The sequence below is a fragment of the Python bivittatus genome, unplaced genomic scaffold, assembly GCF_059951505.1.
Source record: "Python bivittatus isolate LINGU-HERP-01145 unplaced genomic scaffold, Pbiv_v1 ctg000610_np1212, whole genome shotgun sequence".
Classification (NCBI taxonomy): domain Eukaryota; kingdom Metazoa; phylum Chordata; class Lepidosauria; order Squamata; family Pythonidae; genus Python; species Python bivittatus.
This window is the reverse complement of record NW_028277088.1, coordinates 3,029,355-3,045,213: the sequence shown is the minus strand read 5'-3', so window position 1 is coordinate 3,045,213 and position 15,859 is coordinate 3,029,355. Positions and strand designations below refer to the sequence as shown.

The following is a 15,859-nucleotide window of genomic DNA, read 5'->3' as shown; positions in this document are numbered from 1 at the left end:
ATGTAATCCGTGCTTAACAGTGGTAATTGGGCCCAGAATTTCTGTTGCTAAGTGATGCGGTCATAAAGCATGATGTCATGTGACCACATTGCTTAGCAACGGCAGTCCTGGCAATCGCTGTTGCCATTGTTAAGCAAGGACCATGGGTTGTTAAGTGAGGACTCATGTGACTGGGACTTGCGACTTCCTGCCGGCTTCCAACAAAGTCAATGAGGAAGCTGGCAGGAAGCTGCAAGTCCCAGTTATGACAAGCCCTTCCTTAGGCAGCTTGCAAGCATGTGGGTGGGTAAGTGCTACAGAGTGCAGTGGGCTGGGGGGGCAAGGGAGGGAGGCGAGTGCAGGTGGGCAGGGGTTGGGCTGCTGCGTGGTGCAAGTACAGGCAGATGTGCAGCTGGGTGCTCTCACATGGTGCAAGTGCAAACAGGCAGATAGCCACCCGCCTGCCCAGGGTCCACCCTGCCACCCAGGGCTCTTTGGGAGAAAAAGCAGCAGGAGTGGGAACAACTTACAGGAGTGACTTGCGACCTTCCCTGCCAGATTCCCCATTGACTTTGCTTGTGTGAAGCTGGCAGGGAAGGTCATAAATGGCGATCACATGACCATGGGACGCTGCAACTGTTGTAAGTGCAAGCTGGTTGCCAAATGCCTGAATCACGATCACATGATCACAGGGACACTGTGGTGGCCATAATTTTGAGGATAAGTTCCCCTTGTTCAGCACCATTGTAACTTCCAACAGTCGCTGAACAAGTGGTCACTAAGCGAGGACTACCTGTAGTTGTTTTTTCTACTCCATCATTTGCTCATATCTCATGACCAAATCATCTGAGCCTCATTGCTTACAGACACGATTAACCTTTATTTGATCCAGGACTGATTGCTGGTTCTTCACGCTGTAACTATTTCCAAATCCATAATTCAAAAGCAGCTATTTTATTTCCCTTCCTTTTCCATTCCAGTTTCCACAAGTCTTTCACTGGAAAGACCACTGCTTTAACTGTTCTATCTTTGTTGTCACCAAAAAGAACCTTCCTGAGCTTGCATAAGGGCACTCCAACATGGAAACAAAGGTAAGAAAAAATAAAACTCTTCAAAAATAGAAAGCCCCTTTGTCTGTTGTATTGTCAGGCAAAATTGCTGATTACAGGGAAATGTTAATAGGAGGGAGCATTCAAATTTTTTATCTCTTCCCTCTAAGTGCACTGTTTTTTTAACTCTGAATTCCCCACATGTGTGGAGCAGTCTCTGGAAATCTAAAATGGATTGTTTTCGTGAAAGGGCAAAACATAAAATAAAATTCAGCATCTTCTCAAAACTCACATTTTGAGGGATATTCAAAGATAGAACAGCTCCAAGTTGACAATGGAAGAGTAGATGAACAATGGATAACTTATCATCTAAACTTTGACCTGGGGGCTAGGACAGAACTAGGCAGTCCCTTGTTAGTTACAAATTACATATGTTTCCATGGGTAATGAGATGAAGCAAAGATGCTATCAAAGAATAAAGGCAGAAAATATAAAGGCAGAAAATACAGCGTTTGAGACAACCCATCCTTGGTCAATGGCCATACCAGCTAGAGATTGTAAGCAATTTAGTTCATGACATCTAGAGACACATTGAGGAAAAATTCTTCACCCAGGTTTCCTTGATTTAATCTAGAATGCTAATTTACTGGATCAAACTATGTCTCCAATTCCACTCATTTTGGCTTTTCATGATTGATGTGTTTTCTCCAAAATGGATCAAGCAAAACATGTTTTGGACCAAATGGACTTTGCAGGGTCATCAATCCCATGGAGAGACACCATAACTTCCAGAGGTTCATTTTTATAGTCTACCAGTGGAAAGTAGCTAATGCCTTCCTTACATCTCCTGGAAGCAGGTAGACTGTCTTCATATGTCCTGAAGAAGAAACAGGTTCCTATTACATTTCCAGCCTCAAACAGAGGCTGGATGTTCAACTGTACAAGATGCTCTAGTGGATCCCGCACAGAGGTGGGTGTTATACAAGATGACTTCTTGTAAGTCCCTTCCTATGGTATGATTCTATGAAATTATTCTCATACTCCACCAGCTGCAACAGCAGGATAGGGGCCTTTGGACAAAGAAGTACTTAGCTCTGATAGGAAGAATTTTCACCAAGCTCACCTTAATTTCTTTCTATATTCATCTTCAGAAAGAGATTCTCCAGGGAATTCTGGAACTTCTGGGATACCCCACTCAGCAGAGAGCTAAAATAAAGAAAATAAAACCTATCTACTAGGAATAGATGTCCTTAAGAAGGCTTTTATGGTCCTCCAATCAAGGCTATTAGACAAGAGGCAAAGGGTTTTCATTAATAGTTCTTAAGAGAAAGTTGTTGGGCTATAACAGTAGCATCATTTGATATTTGGAAGCAATAATGTTACTCTTCAGGAAGGAGAATTCATCGCCACCAAAGGTTCCTCAATTTCTCTTGTTGAAGTTACCTTCAAGAGAAGCCCTGCAGAATCAGGCCTTGGATGGAGCTAAGCAATAATAAAATAAAGTGGATGATTTCTTTGGTCAAGTGAATCCAGTAGTAAGACAATACTACTGTCTTATTGATTCAAATCATGTGCAACTCATGGCTTGTGTGGATGTCAAAATTATAATCCATTAATTAATAATCCAGCAGTTCCTCTTCCAGCTCTATAGATTCTGTTTCAGATATAAGAGGAAATATTCCCACAACCTTGCTATCCCTGCACTAACCAGATTTCAGTCTCTAGATATGTTAGATTGTAACTCCCGTTATCCTTAACCAGCACAAACAATGACTGGGTGTTGTGAGAGCTTAGTCCAATATATCAGCCTTGGCTGCTGCTTCTTTTTTTTTTACAAAATTAAAACAATAACCAAAAAGGAAAAAGAAATAACGCTTTAGAACATCAATTATATATTATAGCAATTATATATAGAACAACATATTCACACATTCAACATTGGAAAGATGAATTTATGGTCCAATTACTCAGTGGATTGAAATCTGGTTACTTGCAACTTATGAACAAGTTGCTTATATACATAGATTATATATGGACAATTACAATGAAATATAGTAATCCTTTACTGAAACTGCTGTGTAAAAGTTGCTTTAATTATTCATGGAAACCTAGGGACTAGAAACATAAGATTAAGCAATCTTAAAGAAAAACCAACTATGGATAAGTCTTACCTTTAACTTCTTATCCAAGTAGGCTGGAGAAACCCAGCCTTGTCTGGATGGGCTTGATTTGGTGGGTTTGGTCCTAACCAACCACTTCAGGGGATGAGCAGAGTCAAGGACCTCCACATATTGTCCTTCTTTCAGAGTGATGGTTTCACAGTCAGCACCCATTGGGGTGTAGTCAGCAATGACCATGTAGATGTCAAAAATCTGTTGACAGAAGGATGATTCGGTATATTATAGAAAATTTTAAGTGAATTGCCAATTGGTTTTCCATCCTCAGATCTCCAGATTCAGATAGAAATGGAATATTCTACATGTTCTGGGTCACTTTCTTCAATATTCTTGAGGTTATTTCATAAGCCATTCCATTAGATCATTTTGCTAAGCAAAAAAATCTCTGCTTATTCTTCTCCCTATGGGTGAACTTGCAAAAAGTTTATTTCTGCAGGCACCATACCTCTCCCCTTGCATCTCCTTCATCGGATTCAGAGGAAGATTCTTGAGCAGTCGAGGAAGGCCTGGATCTGCCGTACCGTGGAGATGCTGATGGTGTTTTTGATTCATCATCACTATCAGCTCCAGGAACTCGAAGGGAAGCTGAAATGAAAGGGTAAGTGATTAAAAGGCACAGTTAGGGAGAAAAGGTTTTGTTTTGAGAAAGAAATCCAATGTTCGTGAAAGTGCAAATCATGCTCATCTTCAGATGTATTTAGTTCACCCTTACCCAATCTGGTGTCCTCTAGCCATGCTACACTTTGTCCAGACCAGCAGGCTATTGGAGAAGGTTCTTAGCAAAGAATTAAGTCTTCAACAGAGCTTTTGCTAGAAAGCTATAACATGCCACATCTCTGAAATTGTTTAAAATTGCCATGCAGAACACCAGAAGCAAGAAAAGTAAAAATTCCGAGATAACTTGCTATTACGTTCAAAAGAATAGATGAAAAATTAGCCCTTTAAAATTAGTAATAATAATACTACTACTAATAATAATAATTTATTACATTTATATGCCCCCAGCTCCCAGCTACTTTGTGATCAGTGAGGGGAACTGCAGCAAACTGAAGCTGGTTTTGTACCAGTATATATGCATATCTCAAACTGATAGCGAGAAACCCAGCATTTTCAAGTGGCCTCCTGCATTTAGTCCCCTTGCACCACTTAAGCTGTTACCTTGACCTATCTTTGCAGACACCATTTCTGTGATCTGTGATGTCAGTTTCTGGAGAAATTCCTCAGTCCCCACTTCACCAAGAGAAATGTGGCTCTGAACTGTTTCACCTTCCATATGTTCCCCTAGTAAAGAAGAACATGATGTTTAGTCATAACAGCTTCTAAAAATATCTCTCTGAGTAGTGGGATTGTTAAGTAATGTCAACCTCCTTGGCAGCTACCAAAACTGAAAATGATCCTTTCTAAGCAAGATTCTCACAGTTTTCTTTAGCAAGATTTATTGAGCAGAAAAGGATGGATTACAGGAATTTCAGCAACTGAATTATTCTCCATTTGGAACCAATATAGCCCCGTCTACATTAGTGCAGAATTATTTTGTTTCTAACAGCCTCTCTAATCTGGTGAGGGGGCAAATGGCTTCCATGATAATGAGGAAGCTTGTAAAGCTCACTATTTATCTAATAGTCTCCTGAATCTTTATCAGCCTAGAAACCAATAATTAAAGATACCCCAAGACTTAACAAGAATCTTACTGCAATATTCTGGACCTTAATGCATTAATCCACTAAGTAGGGCCACAATCCTTATCCAAACTCCTATCTTGATGTCATCACAAACTGAAATCAACAGTTCTTTCAAGAAGAATTGTACATACAGATTATCATTTTTGTTATCCTGGATAACAAGTTTTTGTCACAAAGATGAACCATCCCTGGGAAATACACTGAGTGAAAAGCTGATCTATATTTTCTTCCCAATGTGTTCAGTGAGAGACATTGTATATTTTCGATTATATACTGTATTAGGGTTAAATACGTTATAGTTGTGCAAGTCAGCTCTGATCTGATTTGAAACATGGAATGTCAGTTCAGTTTGAGTATTTGATTTGATTCTGAAAAGTGACTCTATTCTATTCTAATTCAATTTGAGTCCAAAGCCTTATTGGGTTTCACACTGTTGATCTGATTTGGATATTCTACAGAATCATCTCTGAACAGAATCTTCAGATCTGAAATTTCCCACAACCCTACTATAGACATGAACATGAAAAAGCTTTTTCAAGAAAAGCTAATATTCCAAAGATGCTCAAAGACCTTCAAAGAAGTTTCACCCCTATTTGTCATCCCTGTTTTATTACAAAAAGAAAGATGCTAATGTTACAGAGAAGAATGTTTATCTTTTTAATGGAAAATGTATAAGTACGATGGATAAATATTACAGAAAATTCTATGGAACAGAAACCACACTTACATGAAAAAGATTTTGAAGTGAGCATACATAAAGTTCTAACAGTTTTTCCTACCTTTTCCAGCTTCAAGAGCTTGAGCAATAACCCCTCTGGCTCTGAAAAAAGGGAAAAACAAATCTCATGTTGCTATGTAGATTTTTTTTCCAGCCATTTTTCCTGTCCAATATTGAATCTTGAAGCCAAACTGGACAGAGGCCAGTAAGGCTACGTATAAACCTGTCTTAACTGCTTATTGGGGAAGGGGGAGGGGAGGGGAGGGGAGGGAGGGAGGGAGGGAGGGAGGGAGGGAGGAAGGAAGGAAGGAAGGAAGGAAGGAAGGAAGGAAGGAAGGAAGGAAGGAAGGAAGGAAGGAAGGAAGGAAGGAAGGAAGGAAGGAAGATATTCAAAGGGCCTCTAGAAGGATAGTTTAAGCAAACAGTTGTTCCAGCACCCCATGGCAGAATTCACAGAAAACATTTTAAAGTTCCTCAATATTTTAAAAAACACAACTTTATATATTTGAACAACCAAGGCTTTAAATATCATCACAAACAGGGACACACTACACATCTCTGGCATTGTTTATTAAAATGAGCAAACAAATATTACCCATGGTCTTTTCTTTCTTTGCTGTCTTCATACCTGTAACCAGAAAGGGAAGGAAAATATGTTCCTAGAGAAGCTTCAGTGTGAGAGCTTTTTATATACCCCATCATGAAACAGGAAAGGGTCCTCTCCCACTTACAGGTTGGTTCCCAGCAATGCAGGAATGGGAAGGCTAGAGAACTTAAGATTTTCCTACCAGACTAATTAGAATAATGTGTTAAAGATGTGAATATCATGTATTTTCATCTATGGGTATAAAAGGTTTTCTTTCCAGAAGTAATATTAGATCTGTGCAGAGATCCAGATTTGAAAGACAAAATGAGACTTGGAACCCTGATGGGCACGCATGTTGCACCTGTGGGAACATCTTAAACTCCCATGATTGCCCTCTGAAAATGCTGTGCAGGTCCCGGGAAAGGTGCCTTTTGTTTTAAGTTTTACTAACAGATGTTATGTGCAAAGCCATGCATGTTTCAAGCCACATTTTGTACTTTGAATCTAGACTGCTCCACACCCCTAGAGTATTTGTGATTTTTCTGAACTAACCTGTTTGTGTTAAATGTAATGCCTAAAATAATTTCTGCAATTAAACATAGGCATCGCTTGGAATGATAGAATGGATGAGTTGGAAGGGTCCTTATACATCATCTGCTCCAACACTCTACTTAGTGCAAGAATCCACTAACTATTTCCAAAAGGTGATCATCTGGCCCCTGTCTGAACATTTCAAATGGGGGGGGTGGGAGCCCATCCCTGTTTCCAGCAGACTGACTTACTTCCTAACAGCTTTCACTATCAGGAAATTCCTCCTATCAGCCTGAAATTCTTTTATTTTCATGGCAACTTGTTGATCCTTGTCCTGCTCTATATTTCAGTAGAGGAACCCCATCTTCAACATCCTCCAGAACTATCTTACCTTATGGTACTGGGGGTGGAGGTATAATCATGCAATCCTAAAATGTGTGAATTGGAAGGGACTTTAGAGGTCGCCAAAGTTCAACTGATCTAACTAATCTCCTCAACAACATCAGTGTGCATCCCCAGTGTGAACACACTAATTCTGTGTGCAACTATTTATAAATGGTCATTGATTCCAAGTAGATTCCCTGAAGTTGCTATCCAAAACATACTTATTAAGGACTAAGCTTTAGTGGCTTAATAGGGCTTATTTTGAGCATGAAACTGAGCAAACTCAGGGAGGCAGTGAAGGACAGGAAGGCCTGGCGCAGTATGGTTCATGGGGTCACGAAGAGTCGGACACGACTTAACGACTAAACAACAACAAGGGCTTATTTTGGAGTAAATAAACATAGAACTATGCTGACAGTATAATTTTTCAGTCTATAAAATAGGAGAGATGGTGTCTTATACCAAGTTTATATTAGGTTTGATCCTACTTCAGAAGTCTATCGACTCTTTAACTCTTCTCAGAAGTGGTTCAACTCAGTCTCTCTCTCATCCATCTCATCCTGAATATTATTCTTTTTAAAAAAGGCTTTGGAAGGCATGGATAATGTATATTTGGAAGGGTCATCTGCCCCAATGTTGACATTTTGCCAATTTCCTAGTTGCCTATTTTACCTTCTGGCCTTGCCACAACATGCTTACCCAACTGATGTCATGATGGCCTCTGTTACCATCACGCGCTCCTGAGTCAGAGATTCAGCCTCTTTCACTGCAAGACAATAGATATGGACAGTCATCTCAATCTTCTAAGAGATCTATCATGGAAGATAGGTAACCCCCACCCCATTCACTGACAACCAGACAGCATCTGAGTTGAATCTATGTCTTCATGAGAGAAAGAGACATTTAGCATGCAGCAAAAGACAGATTCCACCCAACCCTTCTTTCTACAGGTGGAAAAATGTTTATTCCTGTGGAAATTGTGGGCAGTACTTCAGGGGAAGAAAGAGAAGCAAGAAGCTGAATGCTGGGTACTGATACAAGGAAATTCTACAAAATGCTGGAAAAACATTCAAGAAAGCAGCAGGTGACTAGCTTCAAGCATCAGGTCATCCTAAGAAATAGGAGATAGGTAATTGATTGATGATAGATAGATAGATAGATAGATAGATAGATAGATAGATAGATAGATAGATAAACTTACCATCCAAAACTTCTAGTGAGGCACTGCAGATAGACTGACCAGCCTGATTGGAGGCAATGCAAGTGTAGTTTCCACTATATGTCTTTTCCACGTCCAATAAGATGAGACTATGATGCATGTTGGAACTAGCCAATTTATAACCTGGAGTGTCTGACTTGATCCAGAGGATGTCTTCTCCATGGGATTCTTCCTTCAACCATGTTACTGAGGGTGGTGGAGTCCCTAAAAGAAAAAAAAAGCAGTGAGGTTTTGGAGTATCAGTAGGACTCTTGGGGTAGATCCTATAGAAAGACTGTTGGGGTAAAGACTGTTGATTTATACAAACAAAATAATAATAATGAGAATAATGACAGCAGTAATCAAAAAGGGAAGGTGGGATGGTCTTTAAGTTTATTTACCTTCCACTTTCACAGAAAGGGTGATGCTGACACCTCTTCTCACTTTCTTGTTGGTAAATCTTTCCAGGAATCTTGGTGGCACTAGCTGTTCATGAATGTCTGAAAGTTACAATAATAGAGAATATCTGTAGCTCAGGGTTGAACTGTTGGGTCCTTGGTATTCTCTGACCTTGGTTATTTTCTTGCAGATATTTCACCAGACTAAGTAAAATCATCAGTGCATGGGGGAGTAAAGTTTGCTGGCCGTGTGTATATGTGTAGTAGTTTGCCCTGCCAGTCTTCGTTGGGGTGGGGTTTCTTCCTTGATGGACCCTTGATTATCAAGGTATCAAGAAGAAACCAGACCCCGACCAAGACTGGCAGGGCAAGGTACTACACATATACACAGCCAGCAAACTTTACCTAGTCGGGTAATGAAAAATCTGCAGGAAAATAATCAAGCTCGGAGAACACCAAGAACCCAACTGTCCAAAAATTAAGTTGTTATTTAGAAAAAAAACATAAAGCACAATGTGGACTTAGAGAGAAATGAAATAAATCCACAACCCAGACTAAACTTGATTGATTTTGCATGAACGAAACACCCAAAATTCATCGGTTTGGGCAAAGCAATCCTCAAGCAAAGCTGTGTGGAACTTCAGCTGAAGCTATTGCTTTCATTGATATCTCATGTGTTTCATTTTCTCACCTGTTTCTGCTTTTCCATCCTCACCAGCTCCTGCAGAACATAAAAAAGGGATTGAGTGATATCTGGAATTATTTAATTTTATCCATCCATCCGTCTATTATCTATCTATCTATCTATCTATCTATCTATCTATCTATCTATCTATCTATCTATCTATCTATCTATCTAATTTCTGCAACATTGATAGCCTGCCCCAATCCTAACACATGCTAGGCAAGGTACAACAGTATAAAAGAATGCAATAGATATGTGTGCATGTGTGTGTAACAGAAAACAACAAGAAAAAAAAACTATATCCAAGGCACCATTCCTCAACCAAATGCCAAATGCCTGCTGGAACAGTGTGGCTTTAGCCCGCCTTTGAAACATCTGTAGAGTAGAGATTGTAGAATGGGGATTTTTTTCAAAAGACACAGTCACATGAAAAATCAGGTAATGATTTTGATTATGTTATTTGGGATTAAGAGTTTACCCTGTAGTCAATTTAAAGCCATTATTGATTGGTATCAATATTTAGCAACCCCATATATTCTCTCCTGGATGATCAACCTTCAACTTGAATTTTTATGTCTCTCAGTAATGCATTCACTGCTATTATCTTGCTGCTGGTCATCCTCTTCTTTTCTTCAACTTTTCCCAGCATTATGGACTTTTCAAGGGAGCTGGATCTTCACATAATATGTCCAAAATGTGATGATCTGAGCCAGGTCATTCGCACTAATGCTCAAATTCAATTCTCTTTCTATCCTGTTTCTTCAGTGTCCACTTTCACATCCGGAGTGTCACAGCAAAACCAATGCCTGCATGATTTTGTCCTTTGTAGATATAGACACATTCTGGCATGTGAGTATCATTTCCAAGGTCTTTGTTATTGCCCTACCAAGTGTGAGTCTGTGATGATTGCTGGATTCTTTACTGTTGAGGCCCACTCCTAAAAATATCACATTATTAGAAGGGGGAAACAGCAGACTCTAGAGTGATTGGAAGTGGGCTTGTCAAACATCTCTGGCACAAACAACAAATGGCCATCACAAAATCTATTCATGTAAGATGGGTAACCATGTTCTTGTAAATGCTGATGGCAAGTGATACATGGTTTTGGGTTATGTATTCTTGGTATTTTAACCTGTAACATCCTACCAAAATGAATGGTGTATTGAGACTCATCCGTGAATCCCAGAGGAGTGCCATGCCCATGCAGTTCCCTTTCGGCAAGGAGCCTGGGACTCCTTTGCCAAACACAAGGTGAGGATATTAAATGCAATAACCAACTTCTTTTTTCCCTTCTTTAAGTTTGTCTTGGAATTGTCCAAATGGTTTCGTTTCATTGCCTGCTACAGAAAATTTGTATGGACCTCAGGGGAGAGTATTCCATAAAATGGGGCAGGGGTTTTGTCACCTAGCCCACATCCTATGAACCTCACAAGGAATAGGAAGACCAATACCAGAAATTGTTAGATGAAATGTTCTGTTAATTGTAGAAGACCTGTGGTAGCTCTGTCATTTCCACAGGAGAGTTAGTAATCCTCCCTATCTTTCATACCCATTTTGTTTTGTGGTGACACTGTAGAACTGATACATGATTTCATGAGTTTCTGCATGTACTACCCATGGGGATTTCTGCCACTGAAAAAAGGTAAACTCTCGTTTTAATCTGATGTGGCTCCCAGTTGTTGTTTTGTTGTTGTTATTTATTTATGTACTTATTTATTTACATTTGTTATGGCTACCTACTCCAGCAGATTCTGGGCAGCTCACAAAATCCCCCCCCCCAGTTAAAAACAGTTAAAAATATAAAACAATACAGATAGCCTGGACACAACCATAATAATATCAAGAAACCACAACAAGGGCCCCACAATCACATTGAAAAAAGGCCTGTATAGTTCTGGTGGGAGGGTTTGGCCTATCAGGCCAAAGAATTAGCATTAACAGCCATTTCAACCTGCTCACCTGTGACCAGGAGTCTGGCTGCTGAATATGCAGAACCAGCAGAATTGGTGATAAATACTGAGTACTGGCCATCATCCTCCTTGATGACATTGAGAATTTCAAGAGCATGAAACTTTCGGGTGTCTGTCTTTCGGAGTCGATCGGTTGTATGTAACGGTTGACCATCTTTGAACCAATAGAGACGTGGCTCTGGGAAACCTAGGCAGACATATGACAGATAGGAAGAGATTTATCAGAGTTATGATACAAACCAAGGGATCAGCACTGTTCCACTTAACACCTAGCTAGTTGACTAGCCAGAGTGTCCCACTAAGACCCTTCTGTCATTCGACATGGAGAATCATAGATTTCTTGAGTCAGAATTTGCTGCTAAGGCCATCCTGTCAAATCACTGTTTGGTGCAGGAAACAAAATTAAAACATCTCAAACAGATGGCTATCCAGTTTCTTCTAGAAAACTCCCAGTAAAGGGAAACCCATCATGTCTCTGGGTCTTTGTTCCATTGTCAAACTGCTTTTACTCTTAGGAAGTTTCTTCTTCCATCAGAATCTGTCTTCCTGTAACTTAATTCCATTCCTCCATGTTCTGCTCTCTTGAACAAGAGAGATGAGGTCTTGACCTTCTGTATGACCTTCTTTCAGGTATTGAAAGAGTCTGATCATATCCCAGCTCAGGTACATTTTCTTAAGGCTAAACATGCCCAATTCCTTAATCTCTCTTCACAGGACATTTCTTTCTCATCTTCTGATCATCCTCGTTACCCCTCTCTGAACTTGTCCAGGTTCGCTGTCCAGAGACATCCGTGGAGGACCAATGAAAGCAGTTTGTACTGGTGCAATGCAAGCTCGACCCCTTTCGTATGTGCATTGTAATGGCGGCTGCATATGAAAGGGGTGGAGCTTGTGTCACAACAGTAAAATGCTGCTTTGGTCATTTTGAAGAATGTGCTGAATTCTGCAATGCTTCTGAATCCTTCTGAACACACAGTACCTGGATCTGGACTCAGTACTCAAAGTGGGATTAGACCAAAGCAAAATAAAGTGGAACAATTTCAAAACCACAATTTTAGGTTCATCCACTGCATGAACAACTCTGGAAAGGAAGACCAGTATGCATGAAGAGATCAAATTAATGGATCCACCCAAGACCTTGAAGGCATGAAAAATACTGGAATATCTGTTACCTTTCACCTTTAAATGGAATTTGGCTACAGGAGCTCCAGGAGCTACATGAATATCATGAAGTTCATCCATGATTTGTGGCAGCTGTTCCTCTTCTGTTGTGGATTCCACTCCTTCTTGTTCCCGGCTGGCTCAAGAGGTGGTGGGAGAGGGAGGGAGGAAAAAAACAAATAATTGACATATTGCCCAAAGCCCACTTCCAAATGTAATTTCCTGCAATCATTACAGGAAGGAGATTTCTGCTCCCCAGAAGCCTTCCCAATCATTACAGAATCAAACAGTTGGATTAGAGGTCATCTAGTCCAACTCCTTGCTCCACGCAGGATCCACTAGAACATTTCCAGCAAATGATCCAGCAAATGATCAGGCTCCAATGTAGGAGAATTTACTACTTCACATGGCAACCGATTCCTCCAGCTGAGAGCATGTAGAATCCTCCTAGTATTTAGCCTGAACCTATACACTTGAGTTATATTACCCTGGGTGGAATTTTGATCCAGTTTTCTTTTTGATATTTACATTTATGGACATGCTCACTAATTCTCCATCAAGTTATCCAAGGACATCACATTCTTCAAATTATAAAAGGCAGTTTTAGAAGACAATGCCATGAAATCACAGTTCATGCATCTCCCAGAGATAAACCATTCCACAATAAATTATAGCAGACAATATATTACCACATGTGCTGTTCAAAAATCCGATACAAACAGTAGTGTTCTATACTTCTGAGACTTTCATGTGAACAGAGAAACCCAGTAACTAAAACCTTTCCTTGGATAAAATGGACATGGGACAAACCAACGCATCAAATAATACTGCAGATGATTTCCAAGTAAACAAGGATGCTTCTACAGGCTAATTATCTCTGGTTCCACATTCCTACATTTGTGAGGTTTTTTTAGCCTCATCAGCCATATTAGAATTCTGCAACCACATAGAAGAGGGTGGCATTCATCATCCTGGAAGGGTACCATTACTTTGGATAATCCCTGCATAAATGCTGGTAGTTCAACAAGCCCCACTTATAACACCTTGGAACCAGTCATACTTTTTTAAAAAAAATGTATGAAACAGTGCAGAAATCTAACATATTCCTTATCAGCAGAGAAAGTTATTGATCCTTTAGCCTGCAACATCCAGGACACCAAATGTGTTATTCAGAAAGATTCTGAGATGCAAGATCAATCTATCTCAAGAAAGACATGCTACAACAAGGGAACAGTCCCAACAGTCATAGAAGCAAACCAGTAAGGGCAATAAAGGTACTTTCCAAAATCATGTTTGTTTACCTGGAGAGATAACCTTTGGCACTGTAGTATGATGAGGTCTCTGTTGCATCTCCTGCTGTATCATAGTCTGTGCTGGTTACTAATGAATGGAAAAAAGAAGGTTTCAGGGGCGGTGGGTTGCTCTAGAGCAGTGTTTCTCAACCTCAGCAAATTTAAGGTGTGTGGACTTCAGCTCCCAGAATTCTACAGCCAACGTGGGAATTCTAAGAGTTGAAGTCCACACATCTTAAAGTTGCTGAGGTTGAGAAACACTGCTTTAGAGCAAAACTTCTCAAAAACAGCATAAAAGAAGGTGGCCATGAGACTGAAACCAATTGAGCAAGAATCGAAGAAGTTCTGATAAGTTGATTTTTACAGAAGGAAGGATAGGAAACATAGTGAAAGAACTCTAGACATGTTGGTTTTGCATGACCAAACCCTAGTGATTCAATCCCTTTGGCACCTCTTTCTCTTTCCCATCCCACATAAACAGACTGCCCAGCCCCCATTTGGCATGGGAGGCCCTGGTTCTATTTTGTTTCTCCAATACTTAGACTTTGCTATTTGTTCATGTCTTTATTTATTTCAACATATATGGCCGCCCTTCTCAACCTCATGACTCTGGATAGTGAACAGTGGTTAAAAACATAAAATAACAACAATAATATCACAATAAATACAAATTGGCAGCTAAGGTAAAAACCTTTCCAACTATCAACTCAACCATCCCATGGGCTCTGTCACATATTCCAGTACCCATGCCTGGAGGCATAAACAGGTCTTCAGAGCCATCCAAAAGTCCATCTCAATTGAGGCTAATCTAATCTCCAGAGAGACAATGTTCTAAAGAGCAGGCACCAAATTATTGATTAAATCTATGTTCCACTACATCCACCAATTCTTGATGATTTATAACAGTAAAACATCCATAGACAACCCCTCTTTCTGTAATTATTGTGAATGAAAGTGGACATTTCAGGAGATTTTGAATTACTTACATGGCATACAGGTAGTCCTCAACTCAGAACCTTTCATTTAGCAACTGTTCAAAATTACAATGGTGCTGAAAAAAGTAACTTAAGACTGGTCCTTGCATGTATGACTGTTGCAGCATCCCCACGGTCATGTGATCAAAATTTGGGTACTTGGCAACTGGCATGTATTTATAATGGTTGCAGCATCCCAGGATCACGTGATCGCCATTTGCGACCTTCCCAGCCAGCTTCTGACAAGCAAAATCAATGGGGAACTGTGATTCACTTAATGACTGCCGCAAAAAATTTGTAAAATCAGGTGCAGTCATGTGATGCCTTGCTTAACAACTGTACCACTTAACAACAAATTTTCCAGTCCCTATTGTAGTCATAAGTTAAGGTCTACCTGTATTGGCCCACAGGCATTTTGCAAAGTCCAGAGATTCCTGACTAAATAAGGAGTGCTTCCATCCTTAGAAATCATCTGATTTACACGGAAATATTTTTCCATTAAAGTCGGGCATTCTAAATCCTGGAAACTTCTTATCCTCAATTTCTCAGCCTCTATTCCTATCTTCATGCCTAATGATGTCACACAGGCTGAAATGTATTTCATGCTCCCAAAAGGTATGCTCAGCTTTTGAAGAATAGTTTCTCCACCCCAGCTACAGACTCACAGTCCACTCGTAGCTCAGCTTTTGTTGAAGACACCCCCATGCTGTTTTCAGCCAGGCAGCGGTAGACACCCATGTCAAGAGGGACCACAGCAGTGATGATCAGCTGATGGCATCCTTCCTGATCCTCATTGATCATGTAGTGGTCATCCTCTTCAATAACTCGGCCATCCTTAAACCACCGAACGGTAGGCATTGGCTTGCCAATAACAACACAGTCAAAACTGACTGGGTAACCATCCTGTACCTCTTGGTTCTGAAGCTCAGTTATGAAGATAGGAGCTGGAATGGTTTTCAATAAAGAACAATAAAAGCAAATGTGTCTATCTGTCTATCTATCTATCTGCCTGATTCATGTGGACACAGCTTTCTAAGAGAGGACTTTAAGTTTCTGGGAAGTTTAAAATATTGAG

General features: G+C 40.1%; 1 protein-coding gene across 1 annotated transcript in view; it reads right to left on the bottom strand.

Annotated features, from left to right (window-relative positions):
• OBSCN (obscurin, cytoskeletal calmodulin and titin-interacting RhoGEF) overlaps positions 1–15,859 on the bottom strand; it is a 220,370-nt gene that overhangs the window by 84,571 nt on the left and 119,940 nt on the right. Inside the window, exons 64-77 of the mRNA XM_088150514.1 lie at positions 15,450–15,728; positions 13,820–13,898; positions 12,530–12,654; positions 11,347–11,544; positions 9,394–9,423; positions 8,706–8,804; positions 8,308–8,529; positions 7,806–7,872; positions 6,201–6,233; positions 5,667–5,707; positions 4,364–4,486; positions 3,651–3,790; positions 3,200–3,400; positions 2,152–2,234 (exon numbers count right to left, since the gene is read on the bottom strand). Of these exons, the coding sequence (XP_088006640.1) occupies positions 2,152–2,234; positions 3,200–3,400; positions 3,651–3,790; positions 4,364–4,486; positions 5,667–5,707; positions 6,201–6,233; positions 7,806–7,872; positions 8,308–8,529; positions 8,706–8,804; positions 9,394–9,423; positions 11,347–11,544; positions 12,530–12,654; positions 13,820–13,898; positions 15,450–15,728 (1,720 nt within the window). The remainder of the gene's footprint in view (positions 1–2,151; positions 2,235–3,199; positions 3,401–3,650; positions 3,791–4,363; positions 4,487–5,666; positions 5,708–6,200; positions 6,234–7,805; positions 7,873–8,307; positions 8,530–8,705; positions 8,805–9,393; positions 9,424–11,346; positions 11,545–12,529; positions 12,655–13,819; positions 13,899–15,449; positions 15,729–15,859) is intronic.